At 36.7% G+C, this 25,656-nt stretch overlaps 1 protein-coding gene across 1 annotated transcript in view; it reads right to left on the bottom strand.

Moving 5' to 3' along the window:
• Positions 1-1,242: 1,242 nt before the first annotated feature.
• Positions 1,243-25,656, bottom strand: part of METAP1 (methionyl aminopeptidase 1) — a 63,048-nt gene continuing 38,634 nt past the window's right edge. Inside the window, exons 3-11 of the mRNA XM_033106647.1 lie at positions 23,867-23,979; positions 22,886-22,946; positions 18,903-18,994; positions 17,871-17,954; positions 15,882-16,020; positions 13,746-13,877; positions 11,495-11,638; positions 5,975-6,040; positions 1,243-2,972 (exon numbers count right to left, since the gene is read on the bottom strand). Coding sequence (XP_032962538.1) covers positions 2,809-2,972; positions 5,975-6,040; positions 11,495-11,638; positions 13,746-13,877; positions 15,882-16,020; positions 17,871-17,954; positions 18,903-18,994; positions 22,886-22,946; positions 23,867-23,979 — 995 coding nt within the window. The 3' untranslated portion in view covers positions 1,243-2,808. The remainder of the gene's footprint in view (positions 2,973-5,974; positions 6,041-11,494; positions 11,639-13,745; positions 13,878-15,881; positions 16,021-17,870; positions 17,955-18,902; positions 18,995-22,885; positions 22,947-23,866; positions 23,980-25,656) is intronic.

Here is a 25,656-nt window from a genome sequence, read left to right as displayed (position 1 = left end):
GTTTTAAAAAAAGAAGATGATTAGCTTTAAAGGATATTTTGGGGGAAACTGAGACTCAAGTTTGAATATGTACTATACATTAGGCAATTCTGTATCAGTGTCAATAAATTCCTTTGGTGTGATAATTGTATTTTGATCACGTAGGAAATGTCCTTATGTTTTAAGAGAGACATGCGGTAACAGTAATGGGTGAAGTCATGGGTGACACTTCTTTCAAAGGAAAAGTGCTTGGAGAAATATGGCAAAATAACAATTGTTGAATACAGGAAAAGGATCATGATTTCATTGTACTATACTTTTTCACCTTTTCTGTCAACTTGGAAATTTTCAAAATAAAAAAATTGGAATTTGAAAAAAAGAAATAGCTTACAGATACCATGACAGTGTATTTGGGAGCTTTAGCAAAGTGGAGCATCCTGACCTCAATTTTAACCAAACCCAGTGAAAAATCAGAAGTGGTTATGGAACAAACTGAAGAATCAGGATGAGATGACAAACTCCTAAACCTCCACTTCCTATTAACTTTGATATGTGGATGGCAAGTGGTATGAAGGTGTTGGTACATGAGTTCTAACGTACCTTAATCTATCTTCTCAGCAAAAGACATAATATGATGATGAAAGGCTAACATGTTTCCCTTCTTCTAAATATAATTCCATTGTGGGGGGGGGCTGGCAGAGGAAGAAGATTACTTTAAAAGTGAGTACAAAAAATAGTTACTACACTGACTTATTTTGAAAAGTTAGCAAAATGATAAAACTAGATATTTTCTCATCTAAATCTAATACACATTTATAATTAGATATATACAATTAGACTAGTGCCCTTGTTTTAAAATCTCCTAAACCGAGAAAAACATCATCGCCAGTGTAGTGTTTTATCTTTAAACAAAAAAATCTTTCCCACCTGGATTTTTTTCCTTGAGCTTATTTTCTAATGACAGACATTGAATCAGCCCACACCGTTGATTCCATGGTCAGTACATAAAATGCTCCCCTAAATATTCAGCATTCTCTGGCTTCATAGCGCTCAAAAATATGGTTGCATCTCAAATGCTGCTGGTAAACTCTGCAGAACTAAACACAGTACTGAAATTTTTAATACAGCCATTAAACTTGAGAAAGTATTTTTATTCAAATGGTTGTCAGTTTATTTTAGATTGTGTAATCCACTGCCCCGTTTCCACCACTTCCCTCTGAAATCACAAACAAATGCAGTGAAGCTAATGACTACATGGCGGGATAATCACTCAGATTTTTTAATCTCCCTTTAGACATTATATTAACATTCATATTGCAAGGCATTCCATTCACAAATATTACAATTTGATAAAAAACTTCACACACATACCTCCGAAAGTCTATACCAGATTCGGTCACTTTACTAAATCATTAAAATAATAAAAGTAATGAAAACATTATCATAATTCTTTTAAAGCAATCAAGGTCTGAGGCACTCTGGGAAAGATGTTCTCGTATAGCATGTCAGTGGTATCAAATTATCTTACAAGAAACTCACCAGATACCCAGTAATCAAGTATACGCTAAGACAATGACCTTGATCTGTCTTCACTGGATCCACTCCCGTGTGGACTGAACTAAAGGAACACAGATATTGGGCAGCTGAGGTCATTTCTAATGAGGTTCGATGTAAAGGTGAAGTGTGTTTTTAGCACACCAAGGAGAGCTGCGTCCCTACTGTAAGGGAACAGTCTAGTCTTCAAAGAAGTTCCTTTCTTATCACAACCTGATTTACTAAATGTTGGGATCTAACAGCCCACCTAATAATGTACTCTACTCACTGCTGGAGAGATTTCAGAACCGGTTTTCCTCATCAGCTTCTACAGTGCAACAAATGCTGCTGGTAGACTCCGCAGAACTAAACACAGTACTGGAATTTTTGACTACACCCCTCTCTGAATATCTCCAAGGTATGCCCTTGAAATAAAATAGAGTGGAAGAAAGGGATCTTTTCTCTCCCATTTCGACCAAATAGAGGTCTGAAGTGACAATGTATTACAAAATTCTCATGCTTTGCAACAGCCAGCTACTACTTGGAGCATGGCTATTTTTGCCATTAACTAGATTTAAAACAACCTAATGACGTTTTTCCAAAGTGAATTTTGCCACATCCATTCACTGACACAGAGTCTATCTACACTGAAAAGTCTCACTGACTGAGTGCTTCCTTACACACAACTACAAGCGTAAATAATTAGCATGGGGGAGGAGGGAGGCCAATTCCCAACTGGGAATTAAATCACTGCAAACTATGGGTCCATTTATGACAGCATATAATCCTGTCCGAGCAGAATCAACACAAACCCCAGGTCACATAGTGTTCAGTAATTATATATATGGAATTTAAAATGTATACATATATATTTCCATACATATATAATAAAAAAGTCTGAAGCAACATATGTTGTTAAAGTTTCAAGGATTCTCACCTTCAACATTCCTCTGGAAAGCAGCTAGCTCTTGATGGCCCAGGTGTGGCAGTGATAAAAGCAACTAAAAGCAGGTTTAAGTAAAAGTGCTCAAAGGGCAAATGAGAAAATGGGTGCAGACATTTTTGCAGGGGGCAGGGGAGCACTGAAAGGAGTTCAGAAATGTTTCCTTTATTCTTCTTGGCTTTTTCAAACCCAAGACAAGTTCTTGAGGACACACGTCAAATGCTGTCGTCCTTCCTTATCTCTAGTCAAAAACAAAACAAGTAATAAAAAACTTCCTCTTCCATTCTGTACTCTCAATAAAATGTGTAAGTACAGCCAGAAGGTATTACTGAGATGTGCCATCTCCAGAGAAATTAAAATTGGGACATGAAGTGAGGCCGCGCGCTGTCCAGTCGCCGGGTTAGGATTTCACAACCAGTGTCCGTGACCAGCAGCGTGTGCTCGAACTGAGCCGACCGCTTCCCGTCTCTCGTAACCGCAGTCCAACCATCTGGCCAGGTTTCATCCTGCCATCCGCCTTCAACAAAAACAATTTCTTAAATCCATCACTCCGTTTTCTAAATCAGTGCTAGGTAAGTGTATTTGCTTGTACTCCTATATCCTTAGGTATCACAGAAAACCAATTAGAAAATTCACTATTAAGATTCTTATTTATACTTCAACTGTTTCCACTAAAGCCTTTCCAACTGCATTTTGGTCTTTAGTTCAATGAAGTAATGATACGATATTTAAATTTATGTCAGGTGTGTTATAACTTCATATTTTTTATACTTCCCAAATATCAAATAAAGATGGTATCTCCAGAATAAGGGCACTGGGTTTCATTTTAGAAAATACATTGAAGCTACTCATCACAAAACTACAAGTAAAAAAAACCTGAATGAATGAATTTAGTTCTTTCCTGGTATAACTCTGGCATCTGACCAGATAAAACGATAACCAATTTATATTGCGAAGGAAATAATATAACTTTTTAGACTTTTATTACAACATTTAATTCCTGATATAACTGTAAAATGGCAGGCACACAGATGGTGAGAACAGATTATACTGTGAAATTTTTGTAGACCACATCCCTGTCACCAAAACAGGACAAAGAGAAAGAAACAGGGATTGGCTAGAGAATAAAGAAATCATGAGACAGAATGGGACAGAGAGGGATTGAAACTAGAGAAAGGAAATGAAGGGACAGTGAAACGAGCTGGGGGACAATGAAAAAACAATGCCACACTAGAGAAAGAGAGAAGGGGGGAGGGGAGGCAAAGGGGAAATAAGAACGGCATGCAATTCTGGATACTACTATACAAGTACGTGTTGACAGACTTTGTCTCCAAATTACATGTCAAAAACTCAATACATTCTTCATTTTAGTAATCTTTATCGAAGATTGGATCTCACTGACTCAAATCCCAGAACATAAACTCTGCCCTGAAGTGACCTACTTTTGCAAAATTAAATCCCAGTTTAAAAACAAAATATGAAGTAGCTTAAAGAAAGTTAACTCATGCTTTGTCAAACACCTAAAGATGAGTAAATGGTTATTTTTCAATACAGTGAATGACCTTTTCACAATGGATTTCAGACATAATACTTTGATTTTATTGTGATCTACTAAAACAGGTTATTAATATCAAGACAAATATATTTGGCTGCTATTCTGAGGAAATTCAAATTCCTCTTTGGATGTGAGACTTTGGAACTGGGATTTAGCCTACCTGAATTACACTGAAATATATCAGTGTTACAATTTGCTGATTATATGAACAGGATCTATAGAAAATTATTTGCTTACCACTGTAAATATCACATTATGTCTTACCACCCAGGTGCCAGTTGATGAAAATAGGTATGTAACCAAAAAAACACTTTCTTCTCACTGTCTTGCCTTTCTCTACTAATATTGTTTACTGCTCTTGCAATTGGTTGCACATAAGAACTTTATTCTATGAGGATAACAAAAACAACATCTTACAAGACACTATGTGTTAATATAAATCATCTCACTTAATTCTTTTTTTTTTTTGCCTCCCCTTTCTTCTGCCTCTTCTCCTCCTCCAATTCAAGCCGTTGTTTCTCAGTCTAGTTGTGTAGGACACAGCTCCCTGGCCCATGCTGGTATTATGAGCCTTGTGCTGCCCCCGGCTGAGGCAGTCGGTTGCTGGTGGCTCACAGCAGCTCACGGTAGCCCACGGCAGCACACAGCAGCCCATGGCAGCTGACGCCGATCTCCGGCTGCTCACGGCAGCCCAGCTCCAGGGAGAGCCGTTGTTCACAATCTTAGCTGTAGAGGGCGCAGCTCACTGGCCCATGTGGAAATTGAATTGGCAACCCTGGCGTTAGGAGCACGGTGCTCCAACCACCTGAGCCACCGGGGCGGCCCATCTCACTTAATTCTTATAGCAGCCCCAGGGAGTGGGCAGGATAAAGATTTTACAAAAGATCAGGTTAAGAAGGCTGCGCGCTGTCCAGTCGCCGGGTTAGGATTTCACAGCCAGGGTCCAAGACCAGCAGTGTGTGCTTCAACTGAGCAGACCGCTCAGTTCAGATTAGCAGTCGGCAGCCTCTACAAAACCTTCAGTGCTCCCCTCCTCCCCGAGTGTGGACTGGACTCACTTCTAAGGAAGAGAATCTGGTAGAAGTGACCAACTGTCACTCTCAAGATTAGGTTATAAAAATGACTGGAAAGATCCAGAAAGTTATCCTTTAATACAGCGCCCAGGACACAGTACCTACTAGTACTGCCTTACTCTGCAGCCCCTAATCCCAACAAAGAACTAACAGAAAAGGAAGGGAAGGCTTCATGAAGCAGGCTCCAGTTGTCACTCTGACATCTCAGTGGGCTCTAATCATGACACAGAGTCTACCATCATTGCCACGTGCCTGTCACAAGGAGTAACAACAGTGAGAACTGTGCGGTACTTTCTCTACAACAGTTTTCATGATGTCACCTGACAACATGAATGCTGACCCTGAAGAGGCAGAACAGCTCAGGATGTTAGAGTCCAACGAACTGTCCCATGTAACTAGCTCAGGGACTATAGGCAAGTTACTTAACCTCTTCAAGGATCAGTCTGCTCTTCGGTATAATGGCGTAGCACCTATCTCATAAGTTGGGGAGAATTAAATCATAAAACTGTGCCTCAAATTGAGTGGCTCTACTTTTTCCCTCCTCTCCACCCTCCCAACCTAGCCCCCAAGCAAGAATTTCTACACATGCTTGATGGAGGCTCCTAATTATTACAATGTTCCCTTTGACATGATCTACATGGAAAGGGACCAGGATTCAAGTACTTCGGCATCTACTGACAGCAGGAGAATTACCATGTAGAAAGTACTGCATTCTTGCCAACCCTTACAATTTTCAGTTCTCTACATGATACTGAATCAAGTTTGAGATAGGACAGGCAGAGGAAATAAAGCAAAAAGAAATGAAGTAATGCAGACTACTAATCTGGTCATGAGTAACAACAAGTAAATAAAAATTCAATTAAAGAACATTACAGCATCCTAGTTTCTCACCTTCACAAATCATTGGCTCAATTGTAAATACATGGCCCGCCTTCATCACTCCAACTGCTTTATTTTCTGAAATTAAAGGAAAAAAAAAAAATCTCAAAACATAGGGAAAAAAACCCAACAGTGGACTGTTGAACAGCTCAATGGAAAGAGTACACAACTTATATTCCCATCAGTGATTCTTATATTAATTACTTTATCCTCTCCTGATTCTATTTACTTAAATAATTCAATAGACAGGTATTTTACTGATAACCACCTACTTTGGGGCAGATACTGTCCTAGGCATATTTCATCCTGCATATGTTTTCTTTAGGAAAATACAGGGATATCCGTAGGCTGGATTTCGTGGTTATCACTTCTACAAAAGAAAAAGTGTCACCATTTATGCTATAATAGGATTAGAATTGCAATCATGGAACCAAGCAAAGTTCCATTACTCATCCAGGTGTAACAGTTTAAAGGAGAACAGGTGTTTCACATCATGCCAGAAGTCTCCCACCTCTTGGGTGGTTGGGGGTGGGGTGTGTGTGGATGTGGGGTGAGGGCAGGGACACAGCCCACAGAAACAATTGCCGATTTTCATTAAGTTTTATACAGTGTCTTCTTTTTCTTATCTCCAAAGGGAAACTACTTATTAACCTTTTAAATGCTGACAAAACTATTCCTTTTTATTTGAAAACAGCAATTCCATTTCTCCCTCCAAATACTTTTTTAGTTTTTGTCCAAGTTCACTAAGGAGAGAATTTTTCAGAACCATCATGAGAAATATAACCATGAATTAAAGTGTCCAGACCTGCCATTGCACCCCCCCAAAAGGCCAAAATTTTAAAACAGGGGTAGGCCTTTTTAGATAATCTTTGACCAAAATGGAGAGCCAGTTTAAATTTCAAATTAGAAAAACAAGAACTGGTAAGAACCCCAATAAAAGAATGCCTGCATTTGCTCGGTCTGACCAGCAGAGGGCAAAAGCACTATCTTTCAGGGTTTCTTGGTCAGGTTGCCGGTTTTCATGATGGCGACTTTGGTTAATGAATGACACGTGTCCACTGAGGCTGAATCTTCTAAACCCCATGCTTGCTAGGTATGGTCTAATCTCAGACACATGTTTATACATCCTTCCTTGTGAATACCTATCATGCTGCATTCCACTACCTTAGGTATTGCCAAAATACACTTATTGCAGGTTCCAAATCTGGAGTTTCTAACTTGTTATAAAATCTGAGGGGTAAAAATGATTTTGACTTTTTATTTCTAATTTCATGAATTTTCTCTCCAAATGACAAGCAATTTACTATATATACACCATCAGCCCAGTTCCCTGTGGATATCAAAAAAAAAAATGTCAAGAGTGTCAGTATGGTGTCATGCAAAGAAAAAAGGATAGAGAAATCTAGAGCTGTGCCGTCTAATAAAGCAGCACTGGCTGCAGGTGGCTACTCAGCACTTGAAAAGTGGCTGGTCATATAAAAATATGCCGATTTCAAAGACAAAAAAACGTGATAGAGTTCAATAACTTTTACATTCACTAATGTTGAAATTATCATTTTGAATTTAACAGATTAAATAAAATACACTATTAAAATCAATTTCAGCTATCGCTTTTTACTTTCACTAGAAATTTTTAAATTAATTATGTCTCATATGTTCTGTTGGACAAGCACTGACACAGAGAATCAAAGTGCCACTCCTGTTTCTGCCACTGATTCACTATTCAAGAAAAGTTACAACTCCCACACATCTCGACTCATGGTTTCAGTTTCTCAACATAATTCAACCAATACACATTATCTGAGTAGTCACTACACTATTGCAGACACTATGCTAAATACTTTAAAACAATTTAAAAAATTTAAAATTTTACCTGCTCTATCATCTACCTCACAGAATTATTGTAATATGCTTTCTAAATGTAGGGTATTATCATCAGTACTTCCCAACCATTAATAACTTAAATAAGGAAGCAAATGAACTCTCATCTAACAAGGACTTAGTTCTCTTACATACAAAGGGGTGGGGGGAAGTTACACAACAATTTCCTGGTTCCACCCTCGCCTCCATTGGTTAGGAATATGGAGTTACAAGCCAAAGAAGAGATCATTTACATTTCAAAAGGCCTCTGCTCCTCAAAGACTCAGCTTCCTTTAACACTTCTCTAAAGTGATTACAACATATCCTGATTTATACAAACCCAGTATACACTTGACTGTTCATAAATATATCAAATGTGTGAAATGAAGTATACCTACTGGTCCTTCCTTCTTTTTACAGAATTGTTTTTTTTTTTATTTCTAGTTAAATAGTTTAAAAAGAAACTCAAGTGGCATCTCTCGTACATCAGTGACACCATATTTAGCTGACACCATCATCACTGATGCATATCCCCTTCTCCCTCAAATTCTATCTTCTTCAAACAGTCTCTATTCGTGTAATCCATACCTAAACCTGAGTTTGTCACCTCTGAAAGGGCACTTTTTTCATTCCCTCACTGTACACACTCTTTTTACTTACACACGCACGCACGCACCATGCACGCACACCACTGTAATCAGAATAGCTACTTCCATTCTGTTAAAAGAAATGCACATCAGGTGATCACAGAGATTACCAGGAAAAAATGAAGTCGACTACTAATTTTCTGTTGCTGGTGAGACAGGTTAGTTAATATGACTGCTAGGTAGACAGGGGGGTCCATGATGGAATAAATAAAAAAGCAGCCATATCCTGAAACTCCAGGTTCTGGAAAGTCTCCTTCACTCCAGGACAGAGACATGAGAATACGCCTTGAGGTTAATAAATTATCTCAAATCCCTTTTGGCCGGACAAAGGAGCAGATCTAATAGACAGGAATGGGTTGGTTCGTTAATCCCTTCAGGACAAACCTAACAGACGAATTCCATTAGAAGGCTCCAGGCCCCTTCCCCAAACAGGAAAGGGAAGGTATAAAAGTAAGAGCTTTTGCGTCAGTCACTGGGCTTCCCAGTTTCAGGTACCCCCTCCTGCTTGGCAGCTGCAACCTCTTTTCCTGCCTCTAATAAACTATCTTTCTTTACAACTCTGCCTCTCCTGAGTCCGTGTGTCCATTCTTCGGCTTCACGAGACATGATCCCGGCCCACACCCAGAAACTCGACAGATCCAACATCATTTACATCATTTGGGGACTCACAGAAAAATATTCCTCCTTCACTAGCTTTCATTTTAGGCACAACTCACAGTTTAAATAAAAAGAATTATGTGGTCTGCTAATAAATGCTTATTGATCTATGTCAGATACTGTGACGTCTCCAGCTCCTAATGGAGAGCTTTTTCATTTCCCTTTTTCTTCACAATTATTGACATGTAGGGTTTTACTACCTCATACCTGGACCACTGCAGCAGTGCACTGGCTGACCAGCCATACCAGCTCGCACCTCTAATACACTGCAGACCCCCTGCTAAATTTCTTCCCAAAACCGCAACTTCACCTTGCCATTCCTGTGGGGAGCCATGATTTCTTGTTTATTCTGTAACCTTGCAGACTGGCTCAGTTTTTAGTTCCTGAGGCATTGTCTCTGCTTACACCTGGAGGGTGCTTGTAAGCTGCTAAGGAAAGAGGTGGGAACGGCCAGTTCCCGGACACAGATCACTGATGATTATCAGGGTAATTGGTGGGCTTTGTCATTGAGATAATGACTTTGGGAGAGTTTCAGTGAGTCTGTAGTTCATATGTAAAAGTTGCAAATTTTACTTTCAATGAGGAAATGCTCACTCGTGATTGTTAAGCTGCACGTACACAGGTGGTTTATATTGGTAAAGGAAAGTAAACTCCGCGCTTCAGGATCACTGAAGACCGGCCGCATCATCATTTTGTGTGAGTGTCTTTTTTCATTCCCACTCACCCATTCAGGAACTGTTCGATTTGTGGCGGCTGGCACGCCACACATTCCTCTGCCCAAGAATGTTTCTGCAAATCCCACAAATGAAGTCAAACATTCTAGGTCTGGCACTGCCCATTACTAGTCCTTCACACATAACACTCAGCCAAGTGTCTATTGTGTGTCTGTTCAGTCTCAACCAGAAGTTGCCCCTCCAGGTGGAATGCTCTTCCTCATCTTCTCCACCAAACCAAATCTCAGTCATTCTTTATTTCTCTCACAGGACCCAGAGCCAAATTGCTTCGGTCCTTACTAAACAGCAAGAAGTACAGGAGACAAATATATGGTGATGGAAGGAGAACTGACTGGGTGGTAAACACAAAATGGGATTTATAGATGATGTAATACAGAATTGTACTCCTGAAATCTATGTAACTTTACTAATAATTGTCACCCCAATAAACTTTAATTAAAAAAAAAAAAAGAAGTACAGGAGAAAAGACTGACTACGGAAAGCCAGACAGAACCCAGGTACCAATCCTCACCCTGGCACTTATTTACTAGTCTGCGTGAACTTGAATAAATAAATTACTTCTCTAAACACAAAAACTGCTTTTAAAAACAGGGCTAAGAAATTATTCATAGAGTTGTGATGATCAAATGAAATGATATATATCATCGTTGTCCCTCTAAAAGTAAGTTAATATTAAGTGCTTTCCATGTATTAACTCACTTCATCCTAAGAACAGTTCTAGGGTAGGTGCCATTCCCTACTATTGGACAGAGGAGAACATTAAGCACAAACAGATACGTAACAGTGTCCATTTAGCAGTGGCTCATATATATTTGTGAAATTCCTTCTTAGGTCACTTATTGTGGACAGCTTTCATTTCTAGCAGTGAGTAACAAGAGTTATTCCTACATGTCTTATCTCTCCAAGAGAAAAGGTTTCTGGAAGACACTGATTGTCATACACTTCCTTTGTTATTCTATCCGACAGCACTCAACTTAAGGAAAGGTACTTTGTCTATTCCTCCCTGTTTATACCAACAAATAGTACAGTATCTGACATATACTAAGTGCTCAAATCAAACCAAGCTGAACCAATTTCATTTAAGGAATCAGAATAGTGACGGCTAGACATGTGGTACAGATTGTTGGTTCACAAAAATCAGTTTACTTTTTTTTTTCCCAGAGTACTCAGCTAGATGACATTTCCCAAACTCCCTTGCAGTTAGTGTAGCCATGTGACTGAATTCCTGCCAGTGAAAAGGAAAGGTAGTGATTATGCTGATTCCAGTCTGGCTCATTAAAACCTCCCAAGTATACCCATGCTTCTCTCCTTCCTCCCCAAAATCTACAGATTAGAAGGTCAACTCCCAAAGTGACCTTGAATGCTATAGGTTGAAGATGACAAAGCCTGGAATACAGAGTAACTGCCCCATACTCCCACAAAGACCAAACATATGTGCTTTGTGGACTGTTATGTAAGCAAGATGAACATATGAACATGTATTATGTTTGAGCAAATATACATTGGCGGGGGTCTATTTATAACAGCCAATAGATTACTGTAATAAATATAAAATAGTATGTCCTATTAAATGTTTGAATAAATATTTGTTAAATAAATGGTTGGCAAATACCAAATCTTTGGACAGTACTTACTGGCATAGTGGGGTACGTTGGGGGCTGTATGAAAAAGCTTGTGAATTCCATGCCCACAGTAGCTTCGAACAACTGAAAAGCCATTTGCTTGGGCATGCTTCTGAATAATGTTGCCCAGTTCTCTGTAACGAACACCAGGTTTCACTGAAAGGAAAAGAGAAGACTCGTGACAAAAAGTAATGACAACATTTACTAAGCAATTGCTACCTATGTGCCAGGAAGCTTTCTGAATGCTTTATATGCCTACATGCTGAAACTTTCAGGTGAGGAAACTGAAGCACAGAAAGGCCATCCTACCAGTAAATGGCAAAGCTGACACTCTAACCGGTAGAACCTGTGCTTCCTTTGACGTGGAAGAGGACACATGCACAGTGCTAAGGGGTTGGGGGAGGCACCTCTGGCTTTCTAAATAAACGAGAATGGAAAACACACTCCTCTTCCTTTCTTTCCCTAAGGTCAAGTGTGCTACATTCTATTAAAGGCAACAGAAGAGGTAAGAGGAAAAAACACCAGGAGAAAAAGGAATGTCCAAAAAGTAGCCTAACTTGTTCTGAGTTTCAGTCTGGTCAACTTCTCAAACAATTACTTCCCCTGGGCTTCTTTATCCCCGTAAAAGTGCTTCTCAAGTTATTCATCGCTGCCTCTGCAGAAGCTCCTGGGGGTAGGGTACAGAAAGGTACCTCTCACTATATTCTTGATACCCTTTAATTTTTATGACATTTACTTCTGTTTCAATAAAAACCAAAACAGAAGAAGTGGTTCTCATTGCTGTTCTGGCTCTCCTAGCACTGGGACCCCAGGAGCAGGGCCCTGCCAGACCCGGGGAAACACAGCCATGGTTCTTAGCATCCTCCGACTGCCTACAGTCTCCTACTCTGCCTGATTTCCAACCTTAGGTTCAGGTACAACAAATCTTCTCCAGCCAATCCATTTCTGGACAAACAGCTCAAAGAATCATTTTAATTCACGTTTTCTTGCTCTTAACCAGATATTCCAGCTTGACTTTGTTTTGGGGAGGGTGGGGGTTAATGGTTTTGAGGAGCCACATTGACATTCACAATGATTTTCTTGCATTCCCACCCAAACCTTCCTATCAGCTCCAGTCACTGGAGAGAAAAGCAAAAGCTGAACCCATGTTGCACCGTATACAATAAAGAAAATTCCTCTTCAGTAATGAGGAGGGATGAGAGGGGAGAGTTCCTCCCCAATTCTCAAACCGGCGGCAGTTCTGGTCCCAAGGGTGCACTCTGTAACATCTGGAGCTATTTTTGGTTGCCACAGCTAGGAGTGGTGGTACACTTGGCATCTAGTGGGGAGAGAGCGGGAATGCTGCTAAGCATCCCACAGTGAGTGCACAGAAAGGCCCCTACAATGGAGAACGAGCTGATTCAAAGTGCCATTAACGTGTACGCTGAGAGGCCCTATTCTAGAAGGCTAATTTCAACAACTGGTCAAGCTCTGCGTGCTCTGCGTGCTCTGCACCATGGTAGGCAGCCAACGTAGTGGAAAATGAGGGGCAGGAATGAAACTACAAAGCTGTTAATAACACTTTCCAGAGATTAAGCAACTTTTGTTCTTTCCTGGCTAACTGTAATGAAGACGTTGGTTTCTGATCGTTTCTTGGCAAGTTTTATTCCTGTTTCTTTGTAAAACAACATTCCAGCTGTCTGGTTATTTCAATCAACTCAGAAAGAAGCAAAAAGGATATAAACATTGAACACATCGTCTGGCAGAAACCCTAAAAATTATTTAAAACTAAGGCTTCCACAAATGAGAAATGAAACCCTGACATTCTCATCACACAATACCAACCACTGGGAATATTAAAGTTTGCAAACAATCAACAGTGAAAAATAAGTAAAAAGAAATCTCACATATTGATACATGAAAACATCGCATGCTTTCATTTTTCATTCCTCCAACTTCATTAAATTAGTAAAAATTTCCATCATCTCCCATGCAAGTTAAATGAACTAAAAACAATAAAAGCAATGGATCTAACTGATTAGCAATAACTGTATGTTTGCTGAAGAATCCTGTCCTGTCCAATATTTTACTGATGATAGATGGACTCTTTTCTTGGCAAGCATTTGGCCCATCCTCATGAAGGGATTCCAAATCATCCTTAAACCATTACTGTTAAAACCCAAACCTAACTCAGGTAGGGGAGAGGCAAAGCCGGCCGGGACAAAGAGCGCATGTGCATGACGAGTCCTCAGGGGCCTGTCAACACACAGCAGCTGAGGCTCACCTGCATCGATGGCTTGCATCAGGCACTCATACGTGGTCTGAACCAGTTTCCGTGCTCCCTCATCCACATCTCCAACAAAAAAAGTCTCGTTCAGGTCCCCATGATAACCATTGCGATAAAGAGTAATGTCCACTGCAAAAAAATGTGCAAATATAAAGACCAAGTTTGTTTGTATTTCAAAATTTAAGTCCCGTATCTCCAACATGACAGCATCAAACAGTTTAAGGAGAAAGTTAACTTCTGCATTCTCAAATTAGACACCAGCGGATACATAGTTACTTCCAGACACGCCTATCTACAATGCAACTAAACTCACTGTGGAGGACAGGGCCATGGTCACGCAGTCTAAGCCAGACAGTGGGCTTTTATACTCTTATAGTAGTAATTAGATCACTTGTGGCAGAAGTAAAATGCGTCCAGGATACATACATTCATGCAAGATCAATAACCTACGTTAACAACATTACATGGAGGACTCTGCTACATCTGACATACTGCTTTAACTTACTATCTTCAACGAGTTTTTCCTCCTCCTAATGAATCAATAAATAGAAAAACTCCCACTATTCTACACTTATTTTTTAAAAACTCATTTGTCTTTCACTTATTTGTGAATATTCATCCTTTGTTTGTCCCCATGCTGAAGAATACACCATTATAATACACTAAATGGATATTAAAGAGTACATGAAATGAGTATTTTTAAACCATGAATTTTCAATCAAACTACAATATCGCAGTACAGATGTGTTGGCTTTAGCACAACACATTACATTTCTGAAAAACCTCACGCATTATGCATGTAATAAAATAAAACAGGGTTTATATAAAAAACAAGGTTGGGAAGACCCCTCCAAACCTACGGAATTTTATGCAGCTAGATAAAACAGTAACAATCAAAACAGAAACAGTGTCTCCACCACCATTCACAGCCAGCATCAAGGTCAGTACCCTCCCTGCAGCCTTGAACACTTGGGCTCCCACTTCTTTGTTGGATATGTAGGTCCTGATTACTAAAGAGACCAAGTTCAGCAGTATGAAAACTACCATCTAGGGGAGCTGCCTTCATCAGGTTTTTTTAATCACAGAGGAAAATGTCTGGACAGCTTCTTCCTCTGTACTTGCAACTTCCCAAAATAGCTTAACATAGTGGTCCTTAAAGTGGTTTTATGAACTCCCTACATAAAGAAAGGCATTTCTGCTGAATTTTTAGCTCTCTTAAGGTCTTCACATATTACTAAGGATTTCTCTTTATCTATCAGAAAGCCCGCCCTGATCTCTTCAAAACCATTAACGAATACTGTAAATAATGCTGCAATGAACAGAAGGGTGCCTATACCTTTTCGAATTAGTATTCTTATTTTCTTGGATAAATACCCAGAAGTGGAATTGCTGCATTATTTACAATAGCCAAGATACAGAAGCAACCTAAGTGTCCATAGATAGATGATGAATGGATAAAGAACATGTGGTGTGTGTGTGTGCGTGCGCACACGCACACAATGGAATATTATGCAATAAAAAAAAAAAATCTTGCCATTTGTGACAATGTGAATGGACCTAGAGGGTATCATGCTAAGTGAAGTAGGTCAGGCAGAGAAAGAAAGAACCGTATGGTTTCACTTGTTTACACATGACAGATTACTAGAATACTAGGCTGATCACATTGTAAGGTATGAAAATGTCGAATCCATATATTGTACAATTGGAACTAATATAACCAGTATAAGACTGTCTGCAACCATATTTAAATAAAATAATTAATTAAAAAGAAAGAAACTGGAAAAAAAACAACACTGAAATAAAAAACTCATTAATGGACTAAAAGAAAAAGGAAAAGTATCCCATTTGCATCAACATTACTTCCACATTTCACTGACATCTTTCCCCTAATTCCCCAATCACATACGTACCAAACACATTATACTAGAAGTATTTTTAAAGCAAAGCAGTATCTTAAAACCATAAAAAAGGTTTCCACAGATTTATTTAAAATTTTAAATATGAAAAAGGGTAAGTTAAAGCCAAGAAGCAACTGAAGAAAACACAAGTCACAATCAGACTCCCAAAACCTTGCTGTTTCTTTGCTCATGGTGACAAAAGTCACTTACATATCTTCACTTCCATATTTCTTACCGTTAACAATATCACCTTCTTGCAAGGGCCGTCTGTCTGGTATTCCATGGCAGATCACTTCATTCACTGAAGTACAACAGGACTTTGGGAAATTATAATAATTCAAGGGAGAAGGATAGCAATTTCTGGCGATGCATGCCTGCAATAAATTAAAATACAGAGAAAATAATTTGGAACATGTAAAAGAAAAAAAATTAATCTGTTTGCAATCAACTGGATTTTAAAATTTGAAAAATGATAAAATATCTGTCGTACAGATGCTTCTAATGAAGAATTTGTTTAATATTTTATGTTAGAAATAGCAGTAGATATGATCTGAAACAGTATACAACAGTTTGTGCCAGTGAGATAGACTGTAGGCAAACCAGTATATTGATAATTGCAAAAGAAAAGCAAATTCACATACTACAAATATTTACAAATATATACAAATTGAAGACTCTAGTTTACAATGAACTACTTCTTATGACAAATATATTAAAGTAAAATGATACTATTTAAAGTAAATGTTAACATGCACTTTTAATGTAATTATAATTTCTTATATAGAAACAAGCCTATATCGCTATATCCCTATGACCAAAAAATGAATACAAGTATAATTAAGAAATGGTAAAGTACTTCCAGGGTTATTTTAATCACTACAGTCATGCGGAATAAACAAAGGAACTTCTAAGAAAATGGTCTGTTTTTCCATAACAAGTCTTATTTTACTTAGATGTTTTTATACAGTGGTAGTCATAGCATATATAGTTTTTCTCTCCACACTGCCACATAGTCTTTAGACTAATAATTTTTAAACAGTTGCACACAATGCAATTTGTGGAATACGCTATAATTTTATTAACAATTCCACTATTCTTGGAAATTTAAATTGTTTCCTCAATTACAAAAACATATTACTCCTTGCCAATAACTACAAGCCTATCACTGTTCCCCTGCTTCTATATTTCTCACAGCAGACTGTTTTGACTAAATGTCAACTCCATCACAAACTATGTAATCTTGGGCAAGTTAACCTCTCCCTGGCCTCAGTTACCTGATCTATAAAACAGAGATGCTAGTAGTATCTACCCCGCGGAGTTGTTGAGGAGATTAAATGAGTTAGTAAAAGAAGCACACAAAAGAGCACATGGACCATAGGAAGCAGTCAAAATGCAAGGATTGCATACTACATATTTTACAACATACGGAATAAGAATCAAAAACCACGATTTATAAAACTATGAATGTGAAGTCTTTATAAACATTACTATGCTCAAGACACACTGTCAAACTGCCTTTCAAAAGAGTTGTCCCAATTTACAATACAGTACCAGCTTCAGCATCCCCACACAGACAGTGGATACAAACATCTTTAACATACTTAGTAATTTAGTAAATCTTTATGATTTTCATGCGTATGATGACAGAGTGTGTTTGGTTTTCCATGTGACTTATTTTCTAGTTAATAACTATTGCTCTTTTTTTGTGAACAAGCTAATCATATAATGTACGCACTCATCTCTTACAGGGTTTTAAGGTCTCTCCTTGATGGACAATCTTTATAGAAAAGATACCCCTGTATCGTATTTACTACAAATATTTATCTGGTTTGTTTACTGCCTTATTATTGTGGATGTGAAAGGGAACATTTTTTCCACTAATCTAGTTTCAGAAGTTGTATTCTTTTTTATTTCAGAATTTGATGTACGTGGTGATATAATTTATTTAAAGCACTAATAAAATTGTTCATTTTATAAAAGCTAAACTGTTATGAAATGTGAGGTTTCAGAAACAAGATATTTCAAGCTCACCTCAGACCTCAATATTACAGATACTGAAAGATGGGAATAATGATTGTTGAATATTTTCTGTATTTGAAACAAAGCAAAAATTAGCTTTCAAATAAGCTTAGCCAAGTTACTTTAGATATGCAGAACTTAGCTTACTTAGAAGTCTAAAACATCTAATAATGTGAAAAAAAATTTCAAAGCACAAAGTCCTTACTAAGTGTACAGCGTGATCTATTTCTTCAGTAGTTACACCCGGTTTAATCATCCCTGCAGCAATGTCCAGCACTTCTCTAGCCAGCTGTAAAAAAAACAGAAACAAAAAACTTAAAACATTCTAGGAGAAATGAAATTTTTACCCCTTTGTACTATCGTGGATTTTTGTGAGATTTGTAAAATGCATCGCACCTTGAATATTATAATTCTGGATTTTCATTTTACAACCATTTGTATTTCTAACGCCCATCAATAAATGTGTGTATGTGTGTATGCGTCTGTACATAAATAAAATTGGGCTAACTAGCAAATATCTTAATTAGTAAGTTTGAATGATCTTTATGTGAAAATGTACATCCTATGTGATCTAAACAATAATCAAGTGGTGGAGGCTGAGTCTTGTCATATTTCTGTATGAGGGAAGGGAAAGGACGGAAATAAAAGAGATGAATGATTTTCCTCAAAGAATCACAGCACGTAAGTGACAGAAATATAAATGTCTCCAGATTATCAAAGAAAATTAGTATCAAATCACTTTGAAGCACTGAATAAAAACTTTAAGGCTGATTTCTAAATGAAAACTATCAATTCTTCAGTTTTTTTCCCTTAGAAAAATGTGACTATACGACTTGACTTAGTAAGTACCAGCCACTACTACCACACTGCATGGGGATTTCAGAAAAGGAGCTTTAGCTTAATTTTATACAAGCCTTAATTCTGCTCTATGCTATGATGACTCATGAAAATAAAATGAGAAAATATCACAAAAACCTGGTTTAAAAAAAAAAATACATGGGGTGAAATAGACTCTCAACTCAATGTAGATTAACTGCCATTTTAATTTTCAAACAGGCTATTTAAGTAGAAAACAACTGTTACACAGAATTATATACTAACAAAAGTTTAAGGAAAACAGTAAGTATGGCTAGCCTTACAATGTAACATTTTCCTCCCTTTGTCAATCAGCAAATCATTGACTTCATGTCTAATAACTGCTTAAACGTGTCCTACCCAATGAGGGAAAAATTCTTACCCTACATACAAGTCGCATTCCTTCTATATCTTCAGATGAGAGTAATTTAATTTGAGAAGTACCTTTAAGAGCCTGTTCAGATTCGGACATTCCTGGAAAGGAAAATCAGTAAGTAAATCCAAAACGAAAGGCAAGATGTAGTATTAAGTATAATTATCTCCCTGATAATATAATAATAATCAAGTCTCACTATTTCGTACAATAGTATTTTATAATTTGGGAGGGTCTAGGTCAGATTTTTTAAAAATATATTTTCAACACGAAAAGGAAATTTGCTAAATAAACTAAAGAATACTAGAGAACAAATTTCCAGATCTATTAGAAATCAGTCAATACGGAGTACTTATACAACAGGCAGAGTGCTAACAAAATAAAGTCAGTAAATGATTCAGAGTTGAATACTACCACACAGTTGACAAACGGCTTTCATGATCATCATCTCATGACTAAACTATAAACCAACAACTGATAAGTCAATTATACTCATTTATTTTTTTTTTAAACAAGACCCTCAGTCAGTGTTTTCCAAACTGCTGTTTGTGACCCGTTAGTGGCCTATGACTAACAATTTTTAAGTAAATAAAAGGAATAGAAAATGTTAGATTATATCATACAGGGCATGGGTAAGTGCTATTATTTATTAATTTACACACACACACACACACACACACACACACACACCAATTCGTATTTTAAAATACATTTCTCACTCTGAGTCATAGTCAGTAAAGTTTAAAAAATATTGCCCTAAGAAGCATCACTAATCAATAAAATTAGCTTAACTCTAATTATTCATGTTTAAAAATAGTAAAACCAGTATAATGATTATTTCAAAATCTGACAAAAAGAATATAACAAACCATAAACTAGTATTTTTTAATAAATGGTGATATAAATATCCCAACTAAAATATTAAAACATGATCTAAAATACATGTAATACACCATGACTTGAGACATATTGGAAAGGCAAGGATAATTCAGTATTAACAAATATTGTTCATATTTGTTACATTTATAACAAATATTGTCATTAAAGAAGGAAAAATAAATGATCATCTAGAAAGATGATTCTGATAACATGGCTAGCTACCACCCCAACATGATAAATATGATTCTCAAGCCAACAACCCACATCATGGACCGTCTAGTAAAGCACCATTTAACACTGTTCTAACAGGTTCTAGCAGGTATATTAAACAAAAGAAAGAAAGGAAATACAAAATTAGAAAGAAAAGGACAAAATTCTTATCAATTTCAGACGATTACATATCCCTACAATAAGGGAATACCTAGTAAATGATCAGAAATAAGAATTCAGCAAGTTGGCAGATTGTAAAATAAATGTATTAAAATCAATAACTTTCCCATATATAAACGAACTGGAAAATATCGATGATACTATGTACAAGAATAACTAAAACAGATAAAGTATCCAGGAGTAAACTTAATAAAAGACCTAATGAAGAAAATTTTAAAATACCACGGTAAGACATAAAAGGAGACTTAAATAAAATAGAAAAACATACCCTGTTCTTGGATAGGAAGACTCAATATTGTAAAGGTGTCAATTCTTCCCAAATTAGTCTACAAATTTAATACTATCCCAATAAAAAATGGCAACAGGATATTTTTGGGAACCAGACAAGCTGATTCCAAATTTCACATGGAAAAACAAATATGCAAGAATAGCCAGGAAAATTCTGAAAAAGAGGAAAGGTGGGGGCAACAAGGCCTACCAAATATTAAAACAACGTATAGCTATAATCAAGAGTTTGGCAATGGCACATGACTAGACAAATCGGTTAAGGAAACAAAACAGAATCCAAAAACAGACTCCAAGACATGTGAAAATTTCATATAATGATATGGGTTGCATTTTAAATCAGTAAGAAAAGGACTGATGTTTTAAATAATTAGTGATGTGACAACCAGATATTCTTTGGAGAATAAAATTAAGTTGCATCCATATTTAATTCCTAATACTAAATAAGTTTCAAAGGATCAAAAATTTTATCACACAAAAAAAGAGTGAAACCATAAATAGTGGAAGAAAACATGGGAAAATATTTTTATAATCTGTAAACCAAAAAGGTCTTTCTAAGTCATTAAGCCATAGACACCTGAACAGGAAAACACTGATAAATTTTAATACAGAAGAATGTTGAAAGTCTGTCAAAAATGTAATGTTATAAACAAAGACAAAACGTAAAGTTCAATTGGGAAAAAAATGTTTATAGCACATGCATCAAAGATTATTTTGATGTATAGAAAGAGCTCTTATAAATAAATCAGTATGGAAAAAACTAGTAACCTAACTGGGGAAAAAGGCTAAGAATGAACAGACAATTCAAAAGGAAAGAAAATACAAATGACTTAACATATAAAGATTCTCAACCTTATTCATAATTTAAAAATACAAATTAAAACAATAGCAAAATACTATTTTTCATATTTCAGATTAGCACAGATCATCAAGTTTGACAGCACTATGATGGGGAAGATATGAAAAAAAAAAAGAGAGACCCCTATGTTTTTAATGGAAGTAACAATTGGCAAAATCTCTAAAACTTGTTATATCTCTCAAAATGAAAAATACATGAATTCTTTGATCCAGCTATTTCATTTTAGACAATCAACCTACAGAAGCATTCTCACATGTGCACAAACATATAATTGTAAAAACAGTTACTACAGTCAAACTGGTAGAAGTGAAAACCTGGAAATAATCTAAACATGCATTAGTAGGAGCCTGGTTTAATAAACTATGGTACATCCACACAATGAAATACTTCAGATGTTAAAAAGACAGAAGTACTTTTATACGTGCTTATACAGAATATTTATAAGATATATTAAGGGACTATAACAAGGTAAAAGTTGTATATAGTTTGTTCCTATTGTATATAATTAGCTGAGGGCAGGAGGTGGCGGAGGGGGGTGATACGTGTACACAACATAAAATATCTCTAGAAAGTTCTACAAGAAACTGTTAACAGTGGCTCCCTTTGGGGAGTAGGACTTACTTTTCACTGTGTAACATTTTATCCTATTAGAATTTACTTTGTCTATATATATTTTAAAACTACATTCAAGAATATTAAATACAGAGTAATGAAATTACACATCCTCAAAAGTTATCATTCAAACTATCTTTTCCTTCAATGTATTTGAAATAGTGAAGTTTAACTATATTTTTAAATTATATTTATAAAAACATAATATGGTTCCCACTTCTTAGAGAAGAAAGCAAAGGTACCTTAGTTTAGCAGATTAAACCACAGGAAAACACTGACTTTCAACTATTTTTGACATGCAAAATCAATAACTTCCCATAACCCAACTTAAGCTTTGTGTACAGGCCCTACGGCCAGAGACTGCTCCATTAACCTGTGCTGCAAATTTCCTATCTTCTCTGGGTGTCTCACTATCATTATCTATAAAATGGAGAAGACAACAGAACCCACCCCAGTAGCAACACATGTAGTAAGAACTTAGCACAGTGCCTGACAGTTACAAAAAAACAAATATCAAGCACAGAATATCATCATCGTCATTACTTTTATCATCATCACTATTTCTATTACTGCTATAGCCCTTCAGAGTCTAAAGTTAGGCATTCATTCATGAGGCCTCCACAAACTGTTTTTATCTATTAATAAATATGTATCATTTGATAAGGTGGAGGACATTGTTAAAATCAAAACTATGTTTTAAATCTAGAATTTGATTCAACAACACAAACCACCGTACTATGTTGAATGTAGCCTCTGACAACTACATGAACAATGTTTTCAGAAGTGGGTAGATTTCTAATGCAAGGAAACAATCTTTAATTCCTTCAAATGTTCTGTGTTAAAAAAAGAAAAGTACATTTATTAGACATCCAGCACTGAAAAATTTCTACAGAAAAAGCACTCCTTTCGTTTGCAGTAGTCATCAGGCTCACAAATTGAAAACTGAAAACAGTTTAGCAGAACTTACCTAAAGGGTGATCAGCATAATCTGGTCTTTGAATATAACTTGGCACTAGCCTTGTTGGCATCTAAAAACATCAAAGATGTTAGTTAAAACTGAGTTAAATACGAAAGCAGCTTTCATTACTGAAATTTACTAACAAAGGAAATAAAAGTGGGAAAAAACACAAAAAAGTTCATTCATTTCAATTAAACGAAAACATTTTAAACAACATCTTAAATATCATATCTATTTCACGAAGATTAGGCTTCACTTCCCTAGTGTTAACGCCACCCTCTTTCTTAGGACATATAAGGAAGGGGGAGAGGGGCCAAGGCCATTAGGGATTTAAAGAGTACACGCAGACAACTGGGTGCCCATGCTGTTCCAAACCAACTGGCAAACCAACAACAATAAAATAATGTCTCTAAGTAAATATACACCAATATGTTCCTGAGCATTATCTCTGGGAGGTAGGATTAAAAAGACTTTCTAATATTTGTGCTGTTTTTCCACATTTCTAAAATTAAAGATTTATTCCTTTTATAAAAACATCAGTAAAGAGAATTTACATATTTAAGGATGACAAATAGATTTCAACTTAAGTGGATTTCTACGTTAAGCCCATCTGACAAGAACATAGGGGTAGGAGTGGCAGGAAAGCCATATCAAAATTAAGCTAGAAACATATCATGTTAAAGAAATTTTTAGAAAATTAGTCATATACACCACCATCATGCCAGATAAAAAATATCAATGCTACACTTTCTCTTTTAAGACTAAGGAAGTTTTAATCCTTTTATCTTAAATTCTTTCTACTTCATCCATAATTGCCAATTGTCCCTACTAACTTTCAAATAATATACACTAAAGAGCTAGAATATAAATTTAATCCTGATTATATGATTCATAATTGGAAAGCAAATTGTAAGTATTATTTTTAGGAAATGGCAACTTCTAAAAATTGGTGTATAAGAATGTTAAATTTTTATTACCTTATTTACTCACCAGTGGATAATGTGGTCTGAGTTTACCAGTATATCGATAACCTGCCCATGGGTCAGTGTTAATATCACCTTCAAGAGTCCAGGAAGACACTTCTCGCTTTGCCTTTTCATCTTCTGTGTGATGGACGGATGAGAGTAAAGAAGAGAGAAAGAAATGCTTCAGTGGTCAAGCTAATGATCAGCAACATACCTGAACTATCACTTGTTTGAACACCACACCAAAGAGCTCAGGCACAAAAATCCAGCAAACTCTCATCCTAAACTAAATCGTAAAGCTACTGCTTTCCTGCTGTTCACAACCCTATGACTTTTCAAAGATCTAAGTGTCTTGGGAGAAAAAAGCCCAAGATAACCATTGTACGTTTCTACACAATGTCAAGTAGGAACAGCTCATAGGACTCCTTTTCCGAAGTAAATGCTAAATGTAGTCTCTATCCAATATCAATTTATAGGAAGCCTGTTTTGAAATGTAAAATCTGAACCTAGAAAAAACTTCCTAAATAAGAGCACGTATTACAACTAAATTCTGTCCTCTTAGGAAAAGAAGATTCTAAAGAAACCCAAAGCAAATTTAAAGTAAAAAACATTTCCCACTTTAGCTGATGGCTTTCTATTCAATATTTTAAACTGCTTTAAATAATTTTTATAAGTATCATTTGCCTTTTTTCAGGACGGGGGTAAGAGAAGGAGGTAGGAAAAGGCAAAGATAGAGGAGGTAACAATCAGTAGAAAGTTACTTGAAAACGCAGTAGAAAATTTAAGAATCACACACACACACATACACATACCCCTTACCACATTAGCTATTAATATATAATGTTGTTATATTGAATGCACCTAAGGACCCTTTTCATACAGAAAAGACCTTCTATGGTATCTGATATCAGCAAACTGACTGCATCTCTTAGTTACAGTGTAAAACAAAACCAACCTACGACCTTAAAGAGCAGGATTTCAAATCCGTCCTAGACCGACGACTATCAACCTATATACCTCCCCAGGCACACCGATCTTTTCTGGTTACTGGCATGCATGCTATCACAGGTTTTGAAAGTCAGGCTTCAAATAATTTTAGAAGTGTATGAGAAAATAAAACTCACCCTTTAAAAAAAATCTATTTAAAACATGAAGTGGGGGAAGAGATGGAATCATACCACATTAAGCTAGTGAGGAATGGTGAAATAGGTGAAGGTGGTCAAAAGGTACAAAATTTCAGTTAAAGGACAAATAAGTTCTGGGGATGTAACGTACAGCATGGAGACTAAAGGGAACAACAAAAAGACAACCCAGTAGAATTTCCTCATTTTACAGATGAGGAAACTGAAGCAAGGCAAGTAAAGGAATAGAAAAGAGTAAGAATAGAAAATAATAAGAATAGAAAAAGGAAAGCTCTACAGTGCTATTGAATTTTAAATATCTTTCTCCCCTCTGGAGTTCAAGAAAGCCGCTGTGAATGTTAATGTCAATAAGAAAACTGTTTCTCATCCAAGGATAAAAATAGACTCCATTCATTGCCAGTAGGGCCAAACATTATATAAAACAGTTAGAAATGCAGGCCCACTGACGCCTGCTTCAGCTATGAACTGCATCAAATGCTTTTGTCTGAAATACGAACCTGAAGAATAATTTTCACCTGAAACCCAGGGCAGAATAACAATCAAGATGAAGGCTTTTTGCTTTAACACACTCCTGGGGTGGGAGCAAGAAGGAAAAAGGCAAAATCTTTCAAAGCTTCCTGCTGATCTGCATTCTAAGCCTTCCACGATCTATTTTCCAAAGAGAATTGAAAGC

The sequence above is a fragment of the Rhinolophus ferrumequinum genome, chromosome 5, assembly GCF_004115265.2.
Source record: "Rhinolophus ferrumequinum isolate MPI-CBG mRhiFer1 chromosome 5, mRhiFer1_v1.p, whole genome shotgun sequence".
NCBI classification, from domain to species: domain Eukaryota; kingdom Metazoa; phylum Chordata; class Mammalia; order Chiroptera; family Rhinolophidae; genus Rhinolophus; species Rhinolophus ferrumequinum.
This window is presented reverse-complemented; position numbering and strand designations above follow the sequence as displayed.